We start from the raw sequence: 26,368 nt of genomic DNA, 5'->3' as shown, positions 1-26,368 counted from the left end.
GAAAGGGACAAAAGTTGAAAGAATGTTCAGGTGGGAGGGTTACCCAGAGCAAAGAGAGGCTGCTCCCGGCCCTTCACCGTGTTATCCAACAAGGAAGGGGTTAAACTTTTGTGTAAGCATTTCAGGAAGGGTTTAGTAGGCGGTTTGCACATACCTAGAGAACATAACAAGATGACCATCCTGGAAGCTGCTGGGAGTGATTAGAAGGGAGACTTTGTAGCCAGCAGTGTCTGCCCTTGGAGGGAACATCCCAGAAAATGCATCAACTTTGTTCTCCTGTTGGTCTCACTTGGGAGCATGTGCAGCAGTGACTTGGGAAAAGGGAGTTCTGGCAGGGAGAGATGGTGACCACTGACTCATGGAGCACCTGCCCTAAACACACCCCAGACCTAAAAGAAAGGGGTGGGGGGAGAGAAAACGTTACAGGGGGACCCATTAGCACTGCGAGATACTTTGGAGTTTGTCTCTGACTTGGACTTCCTGAGAGGCGTCTGCAACTGCCTCTGACTGCCTGAAGGTCCTGGAGTCAGCACCAAACCCACCAGAGGGGTCATTAAATGTGCTGGGCTGGTCCTGTGCTGCTGAGCTGGGCCGGGCTCCTGGGATGGAGGGAGCTCCTGGCAAGCGGGCAGCGCTGCAGAGAGACAGCTGTGCCCAGGAGCAGGGCTGGGGGCACTGCCTGCGGGCAGCCAGGGGAGAGGGGGGAGGCACGGAGGGGTTAAAGGCAGACGGGGGTGGGAGGGTGCTGGGAGCTCAGAAGAGGAGAAATGTTCACAGCCCGTGACACAGTGAGTCTCTGGGTGCGGGGCAGGGCAGCTGCAGTTCGGGGAGGGATCGTGTGAAGCTGGAACAACCCACAGCCGGTGGGATCTCTCTCTTCTATGGAGGAGGAGGACACGCTCCAGAGCAGGGCTGCCCTGCTGCACTGTCAGAGGGACAGGGCATGATGGCTGCCTTCTCCCAGGGACGGCTGCAGGGTGTGAAGGTGGGTGTGCAGCCAGGGGTGCCCAGGGCTGTCCTTCCCAGCAGGGTCCCTGCACCCCAGGGGCTGTGTGCTGGGGCAGGGACTCTGCCGCCTGCCAGGGTCAGCACTCAGATGCCCGGGGAGCTCCCCATGGCTCTGTGGGGAGAAACTGTGGGTGGAAGGAGCAACTCCTGGCAGGAGAGGGTCCTTCTGCTATGAAAAGGGTGCTGTGTGGGTCAGAGCTGCTCACAGCTCCAGATCAGCCCCAGGACAATGGCAGAGGCAGCATTTCAAGAGCGATGTCAAGGCAGGGGCTACCTTAAACATTAAGACCTTTCCAGGGTCTGTGATTTCAGCTTTCTGCCAAGAAAAAGGGAAAGATGCTGTCAAGTTTGAGTAAGTCCCTGAGACTCCTGACCTGTTAAAGTGAGGGATCAGCAGATCTGCCAGGAGCCTCATAAGCGCCTTCCCCCACTCCTCTACCTACAGACAGCACCAGCATCACCTCTGCCTGCAGCATCAGTGCTTCTCTGACCTACTCCTTAGGACCTGCCCACCCAGAGATGCCCTGGGCAGTGCCCGGCTGCCAGGAGGGGTCTGCAGGGCAGAGCTGAGCACACGGAGGGTGGGATGGGGTCTGTGAGCACTGCCAGGGAGGAGACCTGGGGACAGAGAAACAGCCCCTGCAGGGACAGCTCCAGGCACAGAGAGCCAGGCCACCCCTCTGCATCACTCTCTGCTCAGCTGCACGGGGAAAGAGAGGAGAGTTTGGAGAAATGGATTTGAAACTGGAGTCTACTGAGCTAAGATCAGCCTTGAATAGAGAGGTGCAAGCACAGGGCACTTCTACGGTGACCAGCAGGTCACTCGTGGGCAGAGCAGCTCTTGGCTCGGCAGTAGGGCACAGGGAGACATGGTGTCCCTCAGGGCTCATCAGTGTTCAGGCTGAGAGCAATGTGAAAGATGAGGATTTCTGCCTCTTCCAAGAAAGTGCCCTCACTCAGCAGCACAAGGCTGAGCTCACCGAAAGGAGTTGAATTAAGTTTCCTCAAAGAAAGAGAAGCAATTTTGAGAAAATTTTTAAGAAACAGCATAGGACTGGCTCAAAGAAACCTGCTCTAAATTGTCAATGTCCTCTTCTCTTTCAACAGGCTCCCATGGCCAGAGTGAACAAATGTCCAACGGCAGCTCCATCACTGAGTTCCTCCTCCTGGCATTCGCAGACACACGGGAGCTGCAGCTCTTGACCTTCTGGCTCTTCCTGGGCATCTACCTGGCTGCCCTCCTGGGAAATGGCCTCATCATCACCACCATAGCCTGTGACCACCACCTCCACACCCCCATGTACTTCTTCCTCCTCAACCTCTCCCTCCTTGACCTGGGCTCCATCTCCACCACTGTCCCCAAGCCATGGCCAGTTCCCTCTGGGATACCCAAGACATCTCCTACTCAGGATGTGCTGCACAGCTCTTTTTCTTTCTCTTTTTGATTGTAGGGGAGTATATTCTTCTCACCATCATGTCCTACGACCGCTACGTTGCCATCTGCAAACCCCTGCACTACGGGACCCTGCTGGGCAGCAGAGCTTGTGTCCACATGGCAGCAGCTGCCTGGGCCACTGGGTTTCTCCATGCTGTGCTGCACACGGCCAATACATTTTCACTGCCCCTCTGCCACGGCAATGCCCTGGGCCAGTTCTTCTGTGAATCCCCCAGATCCTCAAGCTCTCCTGCTCACACTCCTACCTCAGGGAAGTTGGGCTTCTTCTGTTGGTGCCTGTTTAGCATTTGGGTGTTTTGTGTTCATTGTGGTGTCTTACGTTGAGATCTTCAGGGCTGTGCTGAGGATCCCCTCTGAGCAGGGACAGCACAAAGCCTTTTCCACGTGCCTCCCTCACCTGGCCGTGGTCTCCCTGTTTCTCAGCACGGCCATCTTTGCCTACCTGAAGCCCCCTTCTATCTCGTCCCCCGCTCTAGACTTGGTGGTGACTGTTCTGTACTCGGTGGTGCCTCCAGCAGTGAACCCCCTCATCTACAGCATGAGGAACCAGGAGCTCAAGGACGCTGTCAGGAAACTGATTTCACAGACATTTTTCAAAAGGGAAAAATTTACCACCTCTCTCCACTAATGACTGTCACATTATCTGATTACTTTTTTTTTTTTTTTTTGCTTTAATGTTTTCTGGGTTTAATCATTATATTTATCATTGTTGCTGTGGTTATTGTCATTCTTGGTTATTATGTTCCTACAGAGATGTTTGCATTGGTGTCACTAAACCTGAGACATGTTCCTACTTTGTCTCACCTGATTCCTTTATAAAAGTCTGTCTAACACCGGCTCAGAGCTGTCCTCTTTCACAGCATCTATAAATAACAATATAAAAATAGAAATACCAATAAAATGGGATCTCCCAGGTTCAGTGCTTTCACGGTGGACTCATTCTGCAGAGGCCTGTGGAACTGTAACCGTGAAGTTCTTCTATAGGACTAAACATCTTTTGGTGACCTTTTAGAGACATTGGACTGGATTTAGGAGCCACCAGTCATTGGTTACAGGCAAGATGGTGAGTGTAACTGAGGAACACATCCATGGCTTTCACACAGGGGACACCTCTGCATGGGGAATCTGGAGCTGTCTGGAGAGTGTGGTGGTTCTTCAGGTTCTGAATGTTTCTGGGGTTGTGTTGGGATGGAAGAGGTTGGCAGTGATGGGGTTTGAGGCCTTTAGTACAGGACATGTGCAGACCTTCTCTGGGCACTCTCCAGTTCCTCCCCACCTGTCTGAAGCAGCAACTCCCACAGAGAGACACACTAGTCCAGGTGTGGCCACACCACTGCTCTCTGGAAGGAAATAAAATCTCAAGATGTCTGGGTGGTCATGCTCCTCCTAACACATCCCCCTGTGCAGATGGTTTTGTTCATGGTGAGCATGCAGCGCTGGCTCACATGATGTCCCTCAGAATGCCCAGGCCCTTCTCCTCAGAGTCACTGCTCAGCCTGTCAGATTCCCAAACATATGGGGTTATTCTTCTCCCCGATGCAAGACTGGCTACTTCTTCTTGTAAAACTTGCACAGTTTTTGTTGACCAAATCCCTGAGTTTCTCAAGGTGCCCAGCTCTAAAAGTTTACATGCAAATGGCTCACCCTGGTTGTGGTGAGCCATCAGCCCAAGATAACAGCACGAGAAGTAGCAGGACATGGCAGTGAATTTCAGGACTGTCGTGGTTTTATAATTAAAGAGGACTGAGGGTTGAGGCAAGAACAGAGGGAGCACCCACCAACCATGGTCCCAGGCAAAACAGACTCCACAGTTTTCTTAAAAAAAAAACAACAATTTATTAAACAGTTGCTTAAAAAGGACAAAGGGAAACAAAACCGGTTACTTGAGAGGATAAGAGAAAACAAGGCCAGATCTTAAAAACAATCTCATCTTACAAACAATCTCCTCCCTATCACTGAATCTGGTGCTGTCAGTTCTGTACTCGGTGGTGCCTGCAGCAGTGAACCCCCTCATCTACAGCATGAGGAACCAGAGCTCAAGGATGCCATGTGGAAACTGATGACTGGATGTGTTTAAGCAGCAATAAACTGCCATCTTTCTTCTGCATATAACTCACAATGTAACTCACTTCAGGACCAGCTTGTCTTTGGTAGTTGATTTTGTTTGGTCGGTTTCTAACTTTTCTTAGTAGTGCAACGTGTGCTGGCAGCCCAGAAAGCCAACCGTATCCTGGGCTGTATCCAAAGCAGCGTGGCAGCAGGGCGAGGGAGGGGATTCTGCCCCTCTGCTCTGCTCTCGTGAGACCCCACCTGGAATACTGCATTCGGCTCTGGAGTCCCCAACACAAGAAGGACATGGAGCTGCTGGAGCGAGTCCAGAGGAGGGCCACGAAGATGATCAAAGGGCTGGAGCACCTCTGCTATGGAGACAGGTTGAGAGAGTTGGGGCTGTTCAGCCTGGAGAAGAGAAGGCTCCGGCGTGATCTTACTGCAGCCTTCCAGTACTTAAAGGGGCTACAGGAAAGCTGGAGAGGGACTTTTTACAAAGGTCTATGGTGATAAGACGAGGGGCAATGGCTTTAAACTGAAAGAGGGCAGATTTCGATTGGATATAAGGAAGAAATTTTTCACTCAGAGGGTGGTGAGGCACTGGCACAGGTTGCCCAGAGAAGTTGTGGATGCCCCATCCCTGGAAGTGTTCAAGGCCAGGTTGGATGAGGCTTTGGGCAACCTGGCATAGTGGAGGGTGTCCCTGCCCATGGCAAGGGTGTTGGAACTAGATGATCTTTGAGGTCCCTTCCAACCCTAACCATTTCTCGTGGTTTAGCTCAGCTGGCGGCTGAGCTACCACACTGCCGCTCGCTCAAGTCCTCCCTCTGGCAGGATGGGAGGAGAAAAATCAGAACGAGAGGGCGAGACCAGTAGGTTGGGATAAGGATGATTTAATAGAACAATATCAGGAAAAGGGAAAAAAAACAGGGTAAACAACTATGAACGTACAAACGTGAAAACAACACGAAACGACTGCACGCGAAACGCGACGCAACCGCCCGCTGCCCATCACCGAAGCCAACCCCTCCCCCGGCTGCTCCCCCAATATATACCCTGAGCATGAGCCACATGGTATAGAATAGCCATTGGCCAGGCTGGGTCAGCTGCCTGAACCGTGTCCCTTTCAGCTTCCCTAGAAAAAAGGAAAAAAAAAAAAAAAAAAAAAAATTAACCCTTTCCTGGCCCAACCCAGAACACCATTCTATGATTCTGTGATTCTATGATAATAATTTTGTCCACAACAAAACATCATTATTCATTGTTCACACCGTTCCTATTCAGTATCTGCCTGTCGTGAGCGAACCAGAGACTGCGCAGTGTCGAGTTGTGCTCTCTGTGTGTAAAACAAAGCAAGGGCCCTGCAGTGACTGGTTTGTCCAGATCCTTTCTCCAAGACCTTCTCTGGAGCTGCAGGGGCAGTTCCTATGTGCAGAGGTGGGGGGAAGAAGAGTCCCAGCACAGCAACACTGTGAGAGAGCACCAGGTCTTGGTGTTTCCTGAGCTGCTCACTTTCCACCTCCATGCTCTCGTTCTGGCCTTTGTGTTGGTGTAAGGTCTGAGTGCTCCAGGACCTTGATCACAGCCCTGCGGTGTGGCAGTTTGTGCCAGCAGACAGGGACAAGCCATGGGCACCTCTGTGACAGGGCTGACGTCCATAACAGCATTTCCATCATGAAAGGGGATCTCCTAAGGGCAGGGCCTGAAGGATTAGGTCTGCTTCTAATGTTCTCAAGAACATACCCAGGAGAATGCACTGGAGAAAAACACCCGCGAACAGCTGCCATGGTTTAACCCCAGCTGGCAATTAAGCACCACACAGGCACTTGCTCACCCCACCCTGGTGGGATGGGGGAGAGAATTGGAAGAGGAAAAATGAGAAAATGTGTGGGTTGAGATAAAGACAGTTTAACAGGTGAAGCAAAAGCTGCACACACAAGCAAAGCAAAAGAAGGAATTAATTCAGTGCTTCTCATTGGCAGGCAGGTGCTCAGCCGTCTCCAGGATCGCAGGGCTCTATCACACGAAGTGGTTCTTTGGGAAGACAAACACCATCACATCTCCCCCGCTTCGCTATTCTTCCCTCAATCTTCTATACTGCACATGACATCATATGGTATGGAATATCCCATTGGAGCGTTGGATCAGTGTCTCCGGCTCTGCTCCCTCCCAGATCCTTGTGCACCTGCACACTAGCAAAGCATGGGAATTTCAAAAGTCCTTGATTTCTTAGCAATAACCAAAACCATCAGTGTATTATCAACGTTCTTCTCATACCAAATCCCACACTAAATCCAAACACAGCGCTGTTCTAGCTACTAAGAAGACAATTAACCCCATCCCAGCCGAAACCAGGACAACAGCTAAAGTGTGTGAGTGTGCAGGGTGGGGGCACATGACAGTGTCCTTTCATGGCCAGGTTTCCTGGGAGAGATGATGTTGTGATTCAACACCAGCTGAAAATAAGTACCACGTAGCTGCTTGTTCACTTGCCACCCCCTGCAATGGGATGAGGAGGAGAATCAGAAAAACACTCATAGGTTGAGATAAAGACAGTTTAACAGAACAGGAAAGAAAAAAGGTAACAATGATAATAATAGTGATAAAAAAAGAACATACAAAGAAATTCATACACTATAAAATTGTTCACCACCTGCGGACCAATGCCGAGCTCGTTCTGAGTAGCGATTGTGCTGCCCCGGCCAACTGCCCCAGTCTCTATACTGAGCATGACGTTATATGGTATGGAATATCCCATTGGCCAGCATCCTGGTTTCGGCTGGACAGAGTTACTTTTGCTTTTTAGCAGATAGAAAAGCTCCATGTTTTGGATTTAGTCTGAGTTTGTCATGAGAAGAACGTTGGTAGCTGTGCTGGGTTTTCAGGTGGGGCTGCAGAAACGGCCCCTGTAAGTAGCTGTGAAAAGCTTCCCTGGCTCCAAAACTGGTCAGACCGGCCTTTGGCCAAGTGCGACTCCCCCATCCCCTCAGGCCAGGACTAAGCCAATCAGCAACTCTACGAATGCCCTATTTAAGACAGGGACAAAGGAGCCTAACTGAGGCTGGACCTAACTGAAGAGAGAGGAGAGGTGGAGGCTGGCTCCCTGGCCTCCCTGGCGATGGCTGCAGCAGAATCACAGAATCCCAGAATGTTAGGGATTGGAAGGGACCTCAAAGGATCATCTAGTCCAATCCCCTGCCAGAGCAGGACCACCTAGATCAGATCACACAGGAATGTGTCCAGGCGGGTTTGGAACATCTCCAGAGAAGGAGACTCCATAACCTCTCTAGGCAGCCTGTTCCAGTGTTCTGGTACCTTACTGGGAAGAAGTTCTTCCTCATGTTTAAGCGGAACCTCCTATGTTCCAGCTTAGATCCGTTTCCCCTTGTCCTATCATTGGATGCCACTGAGAAGAGCCTGGCTCCATCCTCATGACAGTCACCCTTTCCATATTTATAAACATTCATGAGGTTCCCCCTCAGTCTCCTCTTCTCCAAGCTAAGAGACCCAGCTCCCTCAGCCTTTCCTCAGAAGGGAGATGCTCCACTCCCTTCATCATCTTTGAGGCCCTGCGCTGGACTCTCTCCAGCAGTTCCTTGTCCTTCTTGAACTGAGGGGCCCAGAACTGGACACAATATTCCAGATGCGGCCTCACCAGGGCAGAGCAGAGGGGGCGGAGAACCTCTCTCGACCTACTAACCACACCCCTTCTAATACACCCCAGGATGCCATTGGCCTTCTTGGCCACAAGGGCACATGGCTGACTCATGGCCATCCTGCTGTCCACCAGGACCCCCAGGTCCCTTTCCCCTGTGCTGTTCCCCAACAGTTCAGTCCCCAACTTGTACTGGTACATGGGGTTGTTCTTACCCAGATGCAAGACTCTACACTTGCCCTTGTTGTATATCATTACATTTCTCCCCACCCAACTCTCCAGCCTGTTGGGTGGAGAATCTGTTGTCTCTCTGAATGGCAGCACAGCCTTCAGGTGTGTCAGCCACTCCTCCCAGTTTAGTGTCATCAGCAAACTGGCTGACCACACACTCTATTCCCTCATCCAAGTCATCGATGAATATGTTGAACACTACAGGTCCCAGTACCGACCCTTGAGGGACTCCACTGGATACAGGCCTCCAACTGGACTCTGTCCCATTGACCACTACTCTCTGGCTTCTATCCTTCAGCCAGTTCACAATCCACCTGTCTTGGTTTGAAAAAAAAAGACAGAGGTCTGCTAAGGAAGGCAGGAACCTCCCTCGAAATGGAAATGTAAACCCCTCCCTCCGAATTACTAAAATGTTGAAATTAAGGGGCTCTCAGGCAAAGATATGGGAGTAGGAATAACAGTTCTTTACTGGGAAGATTAAAGAGAAGGGAAAACAACAACAATAACAACAACAACAACCACCACCCAAGTGTGTGGATACAAAAAGGCTAGAAGCAGAAATTTTCCAGCTGCTGCAGCATCCTGTGAAAGTTCTTTTTCCCATGCAGGCTGGCTGAGAAACAGTTTGAGGTTTTTGTAAACTAAGACTTCATCTTGCACCTGTAGCTCGTTACGCAGTCTTGTTTATGGCACACTGGAAAGTTGTTTTGAAATGGGTGTTGTAGCATTTAGCCAATCACTCTGGGAGGTGGATGGTCAAGCGACCAATTGCCTTGGCCATCCTTGTGAACCATATTATATATATATATACGGATTTGTAATTAATAAACGGCTGATGCTGCTGCTGCTGATGATGATACTGCTGCTGCTGCTCCTGCTGTTGACGTTGGCTCTTTCTCCTGCACCTGAATTCTGTGTCATTCTTCTCTCCGTCCCCGAGATGGCAGCGACACACATCTCCTGGGAAACCACCTGAATGCAGCACTGGGATGGGCTTCTTTGAGTCAAGGGCCCTGTGTCCATTCTTCATGCCTTGGGACATGTCAGACAGCCTCAGAGTAGGACAACACACCACAGGGCTGAGGTGCCTCCCAGCCCCGGGGAATGGCACCAGGAGGCCAGGGAGACGCTCTGACTGCTGCAGTGCACCGTCTGTGCGTGTGCAAGGGAAGGGCTCGTGTCTCTGATGTGTGTGAGATGAGTGCACAAGGGCAGCTCATGGGTGGACACCTGACAGAGCCCTGACACTGCTGTGTGTGACTCCAGGAACAACATCCACTCTCCTGGTGAATTTTCTCTCACCCACTTTTGACAGGTTCCTTGGAAATGCTCCTGTCTGCTGCCTTGGCTTTCTGGCCTGTCCCTTTCGTTACACACCATGAATGAATCACGTCTGTGGGGCATCTCACCTGTGCAGTCAGGAGGGGTTCTGCAAGCAGGAGAGACAATGCCCTTTAGAAGAAGGCATGTCTCACCTTTCACAAGAGGCAGAGCACATCCAGGGTGTTGGAATGCACTCGGAGGAAGACACATCTCCATGTTGCATCTCCTAGAACTTCCTTCACAATGTCTTTAAGCAACTCACAAAGAAACAAATATTCTTCTTTGCAGATGTCCTACAAAGACAGAAGGGGGAAGAAGGATGTACAACCTTCTGTGGATAAAGGACAATGGACCTATCAGACATCATCTACGAAATTTCCCTTATGCAAATGGGAAATGTCTTCTACTCTTAGACAAATCTCTTCCGCGTCTCTCTCACTACCTGCCCTGTGATTTCGGTTGGGGATATTCTCATCATTATGCTGAAGGTCGAATGCTTGAATACTTCTACAGCTCCACCACCATGCCCCATCTCTGCTCACAGCAGTGTTAGTACTGTTTTCTGCACCTTTTGCAAGTCCTGAGTGTTTCCTGCTGGCGGCCACATTCTACGATCAGTACTGGGCAGTGTGCCACCCACCTCTCTCCTCACAAGACTCATGAAACTGGAAGGTCTGTGTCCAGAAGGCAGCTACACCTTTGTTGGGGGAGTTTTCTCATCTACAGTAATCACTTAACTTTTATCCCAGACTTAATTCTGTGTTCACAGTGGTGTGGACCACCTTGTCTGTGATTTCACTGGGGGCTCTCTGCAGTGACACTGACACTCGTGCTCTTTGCTTTCATATCCTGCTTCTGAGAGCCAGTCCTGCCCTTCCTGTTCACGCTGCTATCCTGTGCTCCCACCCTGGGGCAAGTCTTCTATCTGTTGTGGCAGGCAGAAGGCCTCTTCCATCTGCTCTCTCTCCTGTTTATTGTCACTGTTTCCTACAGCACCCTCAATCCTTGTCTGTGTGAGGCCCAGAACAATCCTCCTGAGACAGTTTGACAAAGCCCTTTTCTACACCATCCTCAGGACCCTCATCTACAGCCTGAGGACCAGAAAAGTTGGGGGCAGGGGAGCACTGAGAAGAATGCTCAGGAAAGCTGTGAGCTGCACAGAGAGGCCATTAAAGTTTTGAACTGACAGGAAGTAATCACTTTTGGTTCTCTTTTGAACAGTCCCTGAGGACCTGGACAGGAGTGTGCTGCATCCAAGACACTCTTCTGGACGTGTGGGATATAGAGAAGGCTTTTGGTGTGGGAAGGAGTAGAGAGGAGCTGGTAGAGCTGACCAGTGTCATCATGAGATCTCTCTCAAGCATCTCAGAAAAGTCAGAGCAATCAAGGAGGTTCCAAGGTGCTTGAAAAAAGAAAATATCAAACCATCTTCAAGAATGGCAAGAAGGAGGATTGGGAGAATTACAGGCTGGTCAGCCTCCTCTCAATCCCTGGGAAGGTGATGGGGCAAGTCCTCTTGCAGCCATCTCCAGCCACTTGAAGGAAAATAAAATATTCCTGAATCCACGTGGATCGTGAATCCACGTCCATCGACTCCCGTAGTCTCCTTATAGCCAGATTGGTGATATCTGGGCTGAAAAAGTAGACATGAGGTGAGAGTTATGCCAGACAAAAAGGCTCAGATGACATCAGTGGTATGGAGTCCTCCCAACAACCTGTCACTTTTGGCATTCCTCTGTGACCAGCACTTGGGTCAGCATTGTTGGACATCTTTATATCTCCCTGTATGATGGGATGGAGTAGCTCCTTCGTAGATCATGGCAAGCTGAAGGGGAGTCTTTGAAATACCTCATCTAGGTCACCCTGCCTCAAGTAGAGAGTCAGACAGATGATCTTCAGGTCTTTTCAAGCATGAGTTATTCTGTCATATAATGAATTTTCCCTGGTGAGCTCACTGGAGATAGAATAGGCAGAGGAAGGAGGAAAGACCCAGAGGCAGAAGTAAAGAGATGAAGTGTGCCAACAGAAAGGCAGCAGTTCCTCTGAGCCATGTTTCCCCTTTTGAAACATTGGCAAGAAAGTTATTTCAATAAGCGGCTGCAAAAATCCTGTTCACATAGCGAGAGAGAGCATCATCAGCTTGCTAGTCCATACCTTTGGTGCTGTTAATGAAAAACTGTGAAAAAATAATGAAAATTCTTAACGACGTAGCAATGTTGGAAACCAAGATCTTTTTCAGCTACAACATTGAGCTCATTTGAAACAAACGTTCATGAACACGAGCTCATGAAACAAACGTTTCAGGTTTGTTCTAAGATCTACATCCAAGGCTCGATTCCATTATCCACACAGAGGTGACCACTGCCTCCAGGATGCCCTGGGGGAGCTGAAGCACCCGTGTGGGAAATGTGTCCCAGGATATACAGAAGCCCTTCTGGAGCATGAACAGAGAGGCAGGCAGAGCATCTCAGGGGTGGTGGAGGGCATCGCCTGCCTCCAGCACTGCTCGGGTGGATGAGCACAGACCTCTCCAGCACAGCAGCACCTTGTCTTCCCTTGGATGCTGGCCCTGAGGTCACTGCTGACTGGCCAGCAGTGAGGAGACAGGTACTTGGAGGTCTGGAAAGCCATTACAATATTGCCCTCAACAAGAAGAACTATTTGGAGAGGTCAGAGGTAGCTGGGACAAGGGAGATGGCAGATTTGGGGGAGAGAAGAGGGGTTTGGCCAACAGAGATGAAAGATTGGAAGAGGAAAGATCCGTGCAGGTAATTTTGATGTCGCTGCGACACTGACTGTGGAAACATTCATTTCAGGCCTTTACCCTGTTTCTAACCAGTAACCTTAAGTCCTAACCCTACCCCTACATGCGACCCCTCACCCTGAAAGGAATCCACTAGTCTGATCCCTCAGCTCAAGATTTACGTCTAAACCAAACTCCAAACACATCACCCCTTCCCTGTGCTCTTACCCTGTTGATCACCCTCATCTCCTGCCCACACACTTGACATTAAAATATTGGCCTTAACACCAGCCCTCACCCCAGCCCTAAACAAACCTGAACCCCACTAGCCAGACACTCCCAGTGAACACCAAACCTACCCATAAACCTTTCTCTAATCCCTAACCATGAAAGGTGACCACTAATGTCTAAACTTCAATCTGAACACCGAACTCGCGAAGCTCTTCTTTTCTTCTTTCCAGTCAGCTGGTGCATCAAGTCCTGCAGATCCCATCTGTAGAAGGGTGTCCCATTTTGCTCCTCTGATCTTTTCAGAGTTTTCTTACAAGGAAAAAATTCCACTCGTCATTTCTACTGCCCCCAAAAGAGGCCAATCACATGTGAATTTGCTGTGGCCGTGTCAGATACAGGGAGGACATGCAGTTGGCCTAATCACCGATACCAGGTGGGAGCTTCCTGCAGACTTCTCATCCAGATTCATTCTGCAACCCAGGAGCATGATCTGCACAGCACAGCCTGAAGGCCAAGCTGGACGCAGAGCACAGCACAGGCCTGGGTCTGCTCAGGTTTACTGTCAGGTGGATCACTCACCCCTTGAGGTACAACGGTCTTTTGGTCAGGATCACTGAACTGCCTGATGAAAGTCGAGAAGAGGATGAAATATCCTCTACGCAGCTGGAGGAAGAGACACAATTTTAGGCCCTGGTAATCACTGGGGAATTTGAAGACCATGGACCTCTGCTAGAAGACCTCAGTTTCAAGGAAGGCGGAGGGTAATCCCTGACCTGACATCATGAAAATGCTCTCCTAGATATTTTCTTTCACATAGAAGACAAGGCAGGATTGGAGGAATGTGCGGAGGGCAGCTTTGGCCGCAGTGTGAGTGAGGTGGTAGAGCAGATAAACCTGAGGCAAGTCAGCAAGGCAAATCATAGCAGGACTCAATAGAGAGAAAGGATGACCTCCACCATCCTGCTGGCAGTGCTCTTCCTAATGCAGCCCAGATGCCCTTGTCCCCCTTTGCTGCAAAGCAGAGAAGAGAAGGCTTTGGGGAGATCTGATAACAGCCTGCCCACATCTTCTTGGGTATCAGCAAGAAAATGGAGCCGGGTTATTCCCTGTTGATCTTGATGTGAGGATGAGGGCCAATGGCCATCAGCTGAAATAGAGAGAAAAAAGGTTTCTCTCCTTCAAGATTCTCAAAGCACTGGAGCAGATTTCCAACAGAGCTTGTGTCATCTCCATCCTTGGAGCTTTTGAAGCCCAAAATGAATACGCCCTGAGCAACCTGCTCTGACCTTATAGCTGACCCGGCTGGGACAAGGAAGTTGGCCTAGAGACCTCCTGAGGTCCCTTCCAGCATAAAAGATTCTCTATTTCTATCCACAACAGATCTTCCCTTCGTGAAACGTGTTTCTAGAGGAGATCCACCAGGATGGGGTTTGGGACCTTTCTGGAGAGGCTGATGAACCTGGGCTTCTTTCGCCTGGTGATGTGCAGGCTCAGGGCACTAGAGGAGTAACCTGCAACTGCTCAGAAAGTGGTTTCAGACATAATAGTGCTTTTCTTTGTAGTGGGAAGAGAAACAAGGGTGAGAAGGTAAGAAAAAAGAAATCTGCCTCAAAGGGCAGTATTGCTGTGCAAGAGGCCACTGAGAGGGAGTCTGGATTGGCCCATGGCTTTGTGTTTCAATGAGCAGCAAGAGTAGAGAGACATCAGTGAAGGTATAGAAATGGTGGGGTGAGACCTAGGTGGGGAAGTAAGAAGGGTGTCAATGACCTGAAGATAAAGAGTTGCAGGTGTGGGACATTGTAGGACAGCCTGCAGTAGGGATGGCCAGGGGCTCTAGCAAGGCTGAACCGTCCAACAGCACTGAGGTCTTTGTCCCCTTGGCTGTAGCAGTTGCCTCTGCCACCAAGGCCAGTGAGACAAAACATTCATTTGAGGGTCTCAGGATGTGCCTTCCCAGGGCCTGGGGGTCAGGGCTTGGCCTTCCTGCTTCACAAAACAAACCAAAGGGTTTCTCAGCACTACAGGCCACCTGCTCAGGGCCTTTGCCTACCTGCAATCATGGCCTCCAATGATCTGCTCTAACGAGTCCTTGGGGAGGCTTTGTCAGTACTGGCCCTCAGTGGGGGCCAATCAATGCTTCAAGGACTTTGGGTTTTGCTTCTGACTTGGACTTGTTGAGAGGTTTGTTGAGTCTTCTCTCAGTATCTGAGGTTCATGTAATGAGTCTCAAATGTCCTAACGAGCTCTTTATCTTCTTGTGAATTTCTTCAAGTCTTCAAGACTTATAGAGCTAATTGGAGCTCTTTCATAGTGTAGTTGAGGAGGAAGATTTCAACGTGCACCTGATCAACATTATTTTTTTATTTTAAAGGCAATATTTCATTCCTTTTTAGTTTAGAGAAGAGGTTATAGCAGCATTTGCCAAGTGATAAAGTCTCCTCAGGAGGTCTGGACCAGTAGGAGAAGCAGTTCCTCGAGGTCTGACACTGCATGGACAACCTTGTTTCCTCACCTCTCAACCCCACCATTTCTCACTTTGTACCCCGGGACTTGCATCACTTTTCCTTACATCAGACTTCTCCACTGATCTCTGCAGCTGGATGTTACAGCTCCTTTCACCATCTCCCACCTGTTTCCCTCAGGGAACTGGCTGCACACAGGCACAGAAGGATTTTTCCTCTTTGCAAGCAAAGAACAGTAAAGCATGATAGACAGTCATAAACAATAAAACACTCCTCAGGCATACGCTTAGTACAAACTATCTCTCATGAGGTTGTTTTTCTACAAGGGATAATCTTGTGAGAAATATTTTAGGTAGGGAGATACAAAAAGACAGACATAAACACAATGAAAGAATTGGCAAAGGAGACAATTAGACCGGGGAAAGACAGGTGAGCTTTTACCCCCTGAAGCTCAGAACAGCAGCATTGGTGAGAGGCATCTGAGTGAACAAAGAATAAGGGAAGAATAAAACTGGACAAAAAAATGGAAAAGGCCTTTGCCCAGACAGTCTGCTGAAGAGATGACTGGAGAAATGGTCAAAGTATCCTGGACAGGTGTAAATCTATGATGATTAGAGAAATTGGAGAACCTCCTTTTTAACATGTGCCTTAGCATAGTTTCCAGGGGGATTTGCTCTGTGGTCTTGCCAGGCACAGAGGTGAGACTGACTGGCCTGTAGTTCCCTGGCTGAAGGGAAGCTTGAAGGCAATCCCTGACCCAACATGGGAGGATGCTGTCCTAGGCTTGTTTTTCATAAGCAGACAGGGAAGGACTGGTGGAAGAGGTGGAGGGCAGCTTGGCTGGGTGTGACTGAAGGTTTTTGGGGTTTGAAAACCCTGAGGGAAGTCGCAGGACAAATGTAGCAGGGCTGAGTAGAGAGGAAGGATGACTCCAGCAACCTGCTGGCAGTGCTCTTCTAATGCAGCCCAGAAAGCCATTGGCTGTCTCTGCTGCCAAGGGACAAAACCTGGAGAAGAGAAGTGGGGACGTGAAAAAAAAAACAGCCAAGTCTGTTTTGCCCCGGACCATGGTCGGTGGGTGCTCCCTCTGTTCTTGTCTCAACCCTCAGTCCCTTTATTTATTTTTTCCCTCCTCTCCACTTTACTGGAGAAGGAGAGACTGTGTGAGTTTTAGTTGCTGGATCAGCCTAAAACCACGACAGAAGGTCTGCACATGTCCTGTACTAAAGGCCTCAAACCCCATCACTGCCAACCTCTTCCATCCCAACACAACCCCAGAAACATTCAGAACCTGAAGAACCACCACACTCTCCAGACAGCTCCAGATTCCCCATGCAGAGGTGTCCCCTGTGTGAAAGCCATGGATGTGTTCCTCAGTTACACTCACCATCTTGCCTGTAACCAATGACTGGTGGCTCCTAAATCCAGTCCTATGTCTCTAAAAGGTCACCAAAAGATGTTTAGTCCTATAGAAGAACTTCAGGGTTACAGTTCCACAGGCCTCTGCAGAATGAGCCCACCATGAAAGCACTGAACCTGGGAGATCCCATTTTATTGGTATTTCTATTTTTATATTGTTATTTATAGATGCTGTAAAAGAGGACAGCTCTGAGCCGGTGTTAGACAGACTTTTACAAAGGAGTCAGGTGAGACAAAGCAGGAACATGTCGCAGCTTTAGTGACACGAATGCAAACGTCTGTGTAGGAACGTAATAACCAAGAATGACAATAACCACAGCAATAATGATAAATATAATGATTAAAACCAGAAAACATTAAAGCAAAAAAAAAAAAAAAAAAGGAATCAGATAATGTGACAGTCTTTAGTGAAGAGAGGTGGTAAATTTTTCCCTTTTGAAAAATGTCTGTGAAATCAGTTTCCTGACAGCGTCCTTGAGCTCCTGGTTCCTCATGCTGTAGATGAGGGGGTTCACTGCTGGAGGCACCACCGAGTACAGAACAGTCACCACCAAGTCTAGAGCGGGGGACGAGATAGATGGGGGCTTCGGGTAGGCAAAGATGGCCGTGCTGAGAAACAGGGAGACCACGGCCAGGTGAGGGAGGCACGTGGAAAAGGCTTTGTGCCGTCCCTGCTCAGAGGGGATCCTCAGCACGGCCCTGAAGATCTGCACATACGACACCACAATGAACACAAAACACCCAAATGTTAAACAGGCACCAACCACAATCAGCCCAACTTCCCTGAGGTAGGAGTGTGAGCAGGAGCGCTTGAGGATCTGGGGGATTTCACAGAAGAACTGGTCCAGGGCATTGCCATGGCAGAGGGGCAGTGAAAATGTATTGGCCGTGTGCAGCACAGCATTGAGAAACCCAGTGGCCCAGGCAGCTGCTGCCATGTGGACACAAGCTCTGCTGCCCAGGAGGGTCCCGTAGTGCAGGGGTTTGCAGATGGCAACGTAGCGGTCGTAGGCCATCACAGTGAGAAGAAAATACTCCCCTACAATCAAAAAGAGAAAGCAAAAGAGCTGTGCAGCACATCCCAAGTAGGAGATGTCTTGGGTATCCCAGAGGGAACTGGCCATGGCTTTGGGGACAGTGGTGGAGATGGAGCCCAAGTCAAGGAGGGAGAGGTTGAGAAGGAAGAAGTACATGGGAGTGTGGAGGTGGTGGTCACAGGCTATGATGGTGATGATGAGGCCGTTTCCTAGGAGGGCAGCCAGGTAAATGGCCAGGAAGAGCCAGAAGGTCAAGAGCTGCAACTCCCGTGTGTCTGTGAATGCCAGGAGGAGGAACTCAGTGATGGAGCTGCTGTTGGACATTTCCTCACTCTGGCCATGGGGGCCTGTTGAAAGAGAAGAGGACATTGACAATTTAGAGCAGATTTCTTTGAGCCAGTCCTATGCTGTTTCTTAAAAAGTTTCCTCAAAATTGCTTCTGTTTCTGTGAGGAAACTTAATTTACCTCCTTTCGGTGAGCTCAGGCTTGTGCTGCTGAGTGAGGGCACTTTCTTGGAACAGGCAGAAATCCTCATCTTTCACATTGCTCTCAGCCTGAACACTGATGAGCCCTGAGGGACACAAGGTCTCCCTGTGCCCTACTGCAGTCAGGAGAGCTGCTCTGCCCACGAGTGACCTGCTGGTCACCGTACAAGTGCCCTGTGCTTGCAACTCTCTATTCAAGGCTGATCTTAGCTCAGTAGACTCCAGTTTCAAATCCATTTCTCCAAACTCTCCTCTCTTTCCCCGTGCAGCTGAGCAGAGAGTGATGCAGAGGGGTGGCCTGGCTCTCTATGCCTGGAGCTATCCCTGCCGGGGCTGTTTCTCTGACCCCAGATCTCCTCCCTGTCAGTGCTCACAGACCCCATCCCACTCGCTGGGTGCTCAGCTCTGCCCTGCAGACCCCTTCTGGCAGCCGGGCACTGACCAGGGACATCTCTGGGTGGGCAGGTCCTAAGGAGTAGGTCAGAGAAGCACTGATGCTGCAGGCAGAGGTGATGCTGGTGCTGTCTGTAGGTAGGGGAGTGGGGAAGGCACTTATGAGGCTTCTGGCAGATCTGCTGATCCCTCACTGTAACAGGTCAGGAGTCTCAGGGACTTACTCAATCTTGACAGCATCTTTCCCCTTTCCCTGAGAAGGAAGCTGAGATCACAGACCTGGAAAGGTCTTAATGTTTTAGGTAGCCCCTGCCTTGACATCGCTCTTGAAATGCTGCCTCTGACATTGTCCTGGGGGGCTGATCTGGAGCTGTGAGCAGCTCTGACCCAAACAGCACTCTTTTGACAGCAGAAGGACACTCTCCTGCCAGGAGTTGCTCCTTCCACCCACATTTCTCCCCACAGCACCGTGGGAAGCTCCCCGGGCAGCTGAGTGCTGACCCTGGCAGGCGGCAGAGTCCCTGCCCCAGCACACAGCCCCTGGGGTGCAGGGACCCTGCTGGGAAGGACAGCCCTGGGCACCCCTGGCTGCACACCCACCTTACACCCTGCAGCGTCCCTGGGAGAAGGCAGCCATCATGCCCTGTCCCTCTGACAGTGCAGCAGGGCAGCCCTGCTCTGGAGCGTGTCCTCCTCCTCCATAGAAGAGAGAGATCCCACCGGCTGTGGGTTGTTCCAGCTTCACACGATCCCTCCCCGACTGCAGCTGCCCTGCCCCGCACCCAGAGACTCACTGTGTCACGGGCTGTGAACATTTCTCCTCTTCTGAGCTCCCAGCACCCTCCCACCCCCGTCTGCCTTTAACCCCTCCGTGCCTCCCCCCTCTCCCCTGGCTGCCCGCAGGCAGTGCCCCCAGCCCTGCTCCTGGGCACAGCTGTCTCTCTGCAGCGCTGCCCGCTTGCCAGGAGCTCCCTCCATCCCAGGAGCCTGGCCCAGCTCAGCAGCACAGGACCAGCCCAGCACATTTCAATGACCCCTCTGGTGGGTTTGGTGCTGACTCCAGGACCCTCAGGCAGTCAGAGGCAGTTGCAGACGCCTCTCAGGAAGTCCAAGGCAGAGGCAAACTCCAAAGTTTCTTGCAGAGTTAATGGGTCCCCCTGAGGACCATCACTGACAAAGCCTCCCCAGGTGCTGGTTGCAGCAGAAAACTGGAGGCAGAGATGACAGGTAGGCAAAGGCAAGGAAAAGGTGGAACAGATCCTGAGGAAACCTGGATGTGTCACCTTGAGCCAAGGGCCAAGTCATGACCCCCAGCCCTGGGAAGGGAGATCCTGTCCCTCACACGGTGCTCAGGGCCCTTCCTGGGGCACTGTGATGTGGGGATGTGCAATGTCAAGGGCCGGGCTATGGGACGACACCTCCCAGGCTCTCGGGTGGGGAAGGGGAGGCAATGAGACCCGACGCTGTAAGGACAAGGGGCTTCCTCAGAGGCATCAGTGGCAGAGACACCAGCCACAGCCGAGGGGAGAAAGATCTCATCTCTGCTGGGAGCTTCTCAGCTTTCTTCATCCCTCTACCATCTCCACCACAGGCTATCCCATGGTGTCCCACACCTGCACCTCTTTCTCTGCAGGCTGTAGACATCCACCCTGCTAATACACCTTGCTCTCACCTGAGCATCTTCTTCCTGTACTGGTGTCTCTCCATCCTCCCTGACTGTTCCTGGAAACACAGAGCCTTGGGCTGATCCAGTCTGCCTCTGAGTGACTTGTTACAACACGGCACTGTCTTTCTAGTGACATTCTTCTTCCTCATGTGTAGTCTGGGTCTCCCTAGCTGTCATTATTTCTTTCTCATGCTGTTTCTTACTACAGAGAAAATCTTCCTCACCACCCTTCAGGTACGCTCAGGCTACTCCTATACTGCCTGAAGCCTCCACGCCACTGAGCCAAGGAACTCCAGGTTCCTCAGCCATCCCACACAGATCATGTGCACTAGGTCCTGAACCCCACTTTGGCACATCTCTACTCCACACTCTCTTGTTCATCAGTACTTCTCTGAAATGAGGACCCAGACACTGGGACACACCCATTTGTGTGGGGCCACACCAGGGCTGAGTTGAGGGTAAAGATGACTCAGGTTGTTTAGATGGCCCACACTCCTCCTAATGCAGCCCCATATGCACTTGCTCTTGTTCATAATAATAACCTCCACCACTGGCTGTCTCACACCTGCACCTGTTTCTCTGCCACTTGTAGACACCCACCCTGCTACCATGTCTTGCTTTCACCTGAGCATTTTTGTGGGTTAGGCCGATGTGGCAACTAAACTCCATGCAGCTGCTCTCTCACTCCAGTGAAGTGGAGAGGAGAAAAATATAGTAAAATGACTGAGGGATGAGACAAGAACAGAGGGAGCACCCACTGACCATGGTCCTGGGCAAACCAGACTCGGCCTTCTTAAAAGCAAAACAGTTTATTAACAACTACCTAAAAGAATAAAGACAAGCAAAACCAGTTACTTAAAAGAATAACAAGAACACAAGGCCAAATCTTAAAACCAACACCTCTCCACCCCCTTTGCCTTTTCTTCCCAGCTCTACCTCCTCCCCCCATCGGCGCAGGGGGGCAGGGACTGGGGGAGTGCAGGTCAGTTCATTCCATGTTGTTGCTGCTGCTTCTCTTAAAGGAGAAGGAGTCCTTACACCATTGTCCCTTGCTCCAGTGGATCCCCTACTCATGAGGAAAATCCACAAGCTTCTCCAGCGTGAGTCCTACCCACAGGATGCAATCCTTACCCCATCGGATTGCTCTGGTGCCGGCTTTACCACAGTCTCAGATTCTTAAGGAGTTGTTGCCACTTGCTCCAGCCTGGGTCATCATACAGACTCTAAATGGGTCTCTACCTGTGCCCATGATTCACAATAGTCCTCGGGCTCAGGCATCTCCTCTAAACAAAACACCTCCCCATCGACGGGGGTCGTCCCACGGACTCTAGATGTGTACTGTACTCAGGCTCTGGCATCTCTTCTCTGATGTGGGTTCTCCACGGGCTGCGAGTGGGTCTCTACTCCACCGAGGACCGTCTTTGGCTGCAAGGGGGCCGCCTGCCCTCTTGCCACTGGTTGCAAGGGAAACTAAGCTGCAGCACACCTCGTCCCGTTCCACCTTCACTGACCTGGTGTCGGTGTGGCCGTTTCTCTCAGATCTCAGTCCTCTCTGGGTGAACTCGGCCTGGTGGGCACCCCGGGAGCGGGGCTCTCCAATAGTTCCCCAAGCGGCTCCGCCACGGCCATCCTCAGCAGGTGGCGCCGGCCTGATTGGGCCACCACCCAGCCAGGAGCCCGGGAGCAGAGGCAGCACCCCCCTTCCTCTCCTTGCTCCTGGGCACAGGCACACACCTTTCCGGTTCCTTTGTTCCAACGTAAATAGGGCAATTCGCAGAGGTGCTGATTGGCTCAAGCCCCGAGGGGGATGGGAGTCTGTTCTGATGGGCAGCTTCTGCCACCAGAACCTCCCCCCACACATCAAACCATGACAAGCAGATATGTTGAACTATCTGAGTGTCACAGAGTTCCTTCCCTTGGGCTTCTCCTCCCTCCACCACCGGGAGCACCTCATGGCAATCACTCCCCTGGCTTTGTACCTGCTGATCTTAGGGGGACACCTGCTGATCATTTCCCTCGTTCTTGCTGAAAGAGATCTCTACAGGTCCATGTACTTTTCCTCTGTAACCTCTCCTGTTTGGAGATCTTCTTCACTACATCCTTCACACCCAAAGCCATAGGAAACTTGCTGATTGGCAGCAAAGACATTTCCTACCCAGAATGCTCAGCTCAGGGCTACTTCTACTCCGTTCTGGGCTACATCGACTTTTTTCTTCTGGCTGTCACATCCCATGACCATTACGTGGCCATATGCCACCATCTTCAGTGCCCCATGCTCATGAATGGTCAGCTTTGCCTTCAGCTACTGTTGGGCTTGTGGACTGCGGGCTTCCTGGCCACCGTTGTCTCCACAGTCTTGGTTGCCAGGACGCCCTTCTGCAGTGCCAATCATTTTGACCGCTTTTTCTGTGACAGCGTGCTTTTGATTGAGTTGTCCTGGGCAGAAACACAAATTGTTCAGCTGATCACCTTCATGCCTTTGTCCATCATCCTCCTGCACTTAATGAACATGACAGTAATGGGCTACCTTTACATCATTAACACCATACTTAGCTTGTCCTCCATTCCCCCACAGCACAAGACATTCTCCGCATGCTCTTCTCACTTCATCATTGTCATCTTGGTCTATGGTAGCTGCATCTTCCTGTATGTCCATCCTGCAAGCCACCACATCTCCTGTAAGAAGGTGGTGGCCTTTCTCAACACAGTGGTTGCTTCTTTGATGAGTCCCGTTATTTTCAGCCTGAGGAACCAGCTGATGAAAGATGCTCTCAAGGCAGGCTTGAAGAGAAGGGTGATCATTTGGACAAGTGAAAGACTCTTGCTCAGTGGGGGCCACCCTCTGAAGACAGGAGGTTTACAACTGTTCCTTAAGTTTTCTGCAAAATTAAACAGAAACATCTCCTCTTCTTCAATCCATGTCACAGTACTGCCACTCTGTAATATTCCTGGATTACTTTTCACTCACGGTTTGCAAGAAAAACGCGCTGCTTCGGAAAGAGAACCAAAATCAGAATGTGCTCATTCCTGTAAATGAAAACACAGTGTTTTTGTTCAGTGTGAGAGATTTTTTGTATTTGATCTGAGAGACTTTTCTTGCATTGTTTAAATAACTCTCCTCCCGAGCCCTGGGAACACGGAAATACATCGATCATTGCGGAGCTGAGCTGTCTCAGGCTGTTATTGCCGTAAATCCCACCCAAAGTCACTTGTGCAACAATCGCTCTGTCACTTTTGGGTCGATAGCTTGGGTTTGACTGAATCTCCACTGGTGCCTCTAAGCAGCAAACATCTGAGGTCCTTGTCTTGCTCTAACACCATGTTCTCCAGAGTGTTCACCTCATTCACCCCATTCACACCGCAGAAATGTCCAAGTGCAGCTGTGGGCACAGCTCGTTCAGGGAAGTGCTCCGTACAGGTACGGCTCAGATCACTCCAAGAGCTCTTCCTTACAAGGTCTATGAAGAAGACTGTGCCAGGTGGTGCTTCCTCTACTCTGTTTGGATGCCAAACTGTATTTCATGCCACACATGCAGCAGAACATCCTCACTGTCACCCCACAAAACCAAACCAAACACACATTACAGCCCTCACTCGAGTTCATGTGGTCTGGGTGGAAGAAACACAGAAATATGGGACTATATCTCTGAGCTGCAGGGTGATAAAGGTCCCCTAAATAACTGTCCACCTCCCTGGCACCTGAGCTACAAGAATAATTTTTTTTTTTTTCGATGTTACTACATTGAAAATGAACATTAAAAAAAAGAACAGAAACACCCAAGTTCACTTTGCAGACTTTGCTGAATGAACAAAGAACTGTTCTGACCCACTTCAAACCGATTCTTTCTCCTGCACCGCCAGGAGGCTGTACCTGTGCTGTGTGCCACCAGTGAACTGAAGACAAAACCAGTCTCAGCCAGCTCAGACAAATGTGACCTTGCAGGTACCTCTTGCTTTGGACCGATGAGACTGACTGATGGCAAATGGCTTCTGGGGAGACATTTACAGCTTCTGAGATGAATCCCTCCCATATACGTTTGTCTTCTGGACAGGATCAGTGCACAGCTTTCCCTGTGAGAAGTCTGCGCTCCACTACGGTGCCACAGCTGAGGTGCTGAGGCCCAAATGGGCACTGCCAGGAGGAGCCCCATGGCTTGTCCCAGCACTGTGACATTTCTGGATTAAAGGAGACGTGGTGGGACAGGTTGTTGAGCTGTGGTGCTGCAATGGAAGGATACAGGCTCTGCCAGAGGGAGTGACAGGGAGGATGAGGATGGGGGGATGCCCCCTGTGTGAACGAGCAGTTCAGGTATATGGAGCTCCTCTATGAGATGGGCAATGTGTTGAGTTGGCTTGTGTGAGTGAGGGTGAGAGGAGCAGACAGTAAGGGGGTGTGCTGGTTTTGGCAAAGATAGAGTTAATTTTCTTCAATATCCAGTGTGGGAGTATGTTTTGGATTTGTGCTGGGCACAGTGTTGATAACACAGTGATAGGCTGGGGGTGTGGAAGAAGTTGGGAGGGGACACAGGTAGGACAGCTGACCCCAACTGACCAAGGGAATATTCCAGACCATATGACTTTGTGTTTAGTGTATAAAGCTGGAGGAAGAAGAAGGAAAGGGGGGACATTGGAAGTGGTTGTGTTTGTCTTCCCAAGTAACCACGGTGTGTGATGGAGCCCTGCTTTCATGAAGACGGCTGAACACCTGCCTGCCCATGGGAAGCAGGGAATGAATTCTGCATTTTGCATTGCTTGTGCGCGGCTTTTGCTTCACCTCTTAAACTGTCTTTATCTCAACTCACCCTTTTTCTTCTTTTCCCTCTTCTGATTCACTCCCCATCCCACTGGGAAAGAGTCAGCGAGCGACTGTGTGGTGCTTAGTTGCTGGCTGGGGTTAGACCCCGACAGGGTGACATTGTCTTAAATGTTATAATCTACTCAATCACGAACAGTAGACAGAAAATGTCTTCTGACAGTAATCTGAAGTCTCCAGGTCAATGATCAGGTTCCTCTGGGAACTACAGTTGCCCTGGCCAGGCAAAGCAACACAACAGCGTCAACATGAAAATGTCAACAGTGTGGAGGGTCTTGGGATGACCTTCTAGCAGAGCTGCCAGGGGGGCCAACAAGGGTGATGCTCAGCTGGACCTGGTCCTGGCAAACAAGGAAGAACTTGTCATGGTGTCGTAATCAGTGCTGGCCTTGGCTGTGGTGAGCAGGAAATAGTGAGGTCTCAGATACAAAAGGGCTGTGAGAAAGGCTCTTGAAAAGAAGCATCCATTTCAAGAGGCTGCTTGTCTGAACTGACTGAGCTCTACATCACAGATGCAGCACACAGGAGGTGGAAGCAGGGGAGCTGCAAAGGAGAAATGTAGAAACCTTGCCCCAGGAAGTAAGGACAATGCCAAAGCCAAAGCTCCCACAGTTTTGATAGCTGCAGGGAAGGGTAGCAGGGGGGGTTAGGGGTTATTATTGAGGGCCACCACTGAAGAGACCAGGGAGGGAATGAGCTGCCAAGAGTAAGCTGAATGTCTGTCTTGTCCTACGACTGCCAGCACAGACTGAAATGCCTAAATTCACTAAACTTAGGACACACCCTCAGCTTGGAGAACTTTGATCCTTCCCTGTCACCTTTCTGTTGTGCTGTCTAATGATCAGGTAAGGAAAGGAAATTCTCATGCCCGACGCTTTTACCCACAGGAGAAATGACACTGCTGGAAACTGTCTCCTTCTGGCTGAGGGAAGGAACATCAGTAATTCCTTCAGGCTGTTCCACAGCAGGTTCCCCTGAAGCTCCAGGGACACCTGGAGGGAGCCCAGAGGGGGCAGACAGTGCTGCCTTGGGCTGGTCCTGTGCTGCTGAGAGAGCTTAAAGGGAGTCAGAGAGGGAGGATGCTGGGAGATAACTGTTGGAGAAATCTTCACCGTCCTTGACTTGGTAAGTCTGAGGCTGCAGGACATTGAATGTGCAGGTGCTGGAGGGATCTCCACAAGCTGGCACAACCCACAGCCTGTGGGATCTGTAAGTACAACTCTCACGGCTTCTTTAGTGCAGGGGAGAAGGAGAACTTGTGGAGAAGGGTATTCCAATAGCATTATGAAATGGACAGGGCATGACAGCTGCCTTCTCCCAGAGACGGCTGGAGGGTGTGAAGGTGGGTGTGAAGCTGGGGGTACCCAAGGCTGTCCTTCCCAGCAGGTCCCTGCAC

General features: G+C 50.6%; 1 protein-coding gene and 1 pseudogene across 1 annotated transcript; one reads left to right on the top strand and one right to left on the bottom strand.

Moving 5' to 3' along the window:
* The first annotated feature begins 2,138 nt into the window (after positions 1-2,138).
* LOC147526044 (olfactory receptor 14A16-like) lies at positions 2,139-3,092 on the top strand (annotated as a pseudogene).
* Positions 3,093-16,981: 13,889 nt separating this feature from the next.
* On the bottom strand, positions 16,982-17,938 carry LOC104375395 (olfactory receptor 14A16). Its single transcript, XM_086630609.1, has one exon. It carries the CDS (start codon positions 17,936-17,938, stop codon positions 16,982-16,984), a length of 957 nt encoding a protein of 318 aa, XP_086486735.1.
* Positions 17,939-26,368: the final 8,430 nt, after the last annotated feature.

Source organism: Tauraco erythrolophus, unplaced genomic scaffold (assembly GCF_009769465.1).
Source record: "Tauraco erythrolophus isolate bTauEry1 unplaced genomic scaffold, bTauEry1.pri scaffold_40_arrow_ctg1, whole genome shotgun sequence".
NCBI classification, from domain to species: Eukaryota; Metazoa; Chordata; class Aves; order Musophagiformes; family Musophagidae; genus Tauraco; species Tauraco erythrolophus.
Note: the sequence above shows the minus strand (reverse complement) of the source record. Positions and strands in the feature narration are given on the sequence as shown.

What these genes read in the sequence shown, in the direction of transcription:
- LOC104375395 (XM_086630609.1), bottom strand. Translation starts at nt 17,938, where the DNA reads ATGTCCAACAGCAGCTCCATCACTGAGTTCCTCCTCCTGGCATTCACA.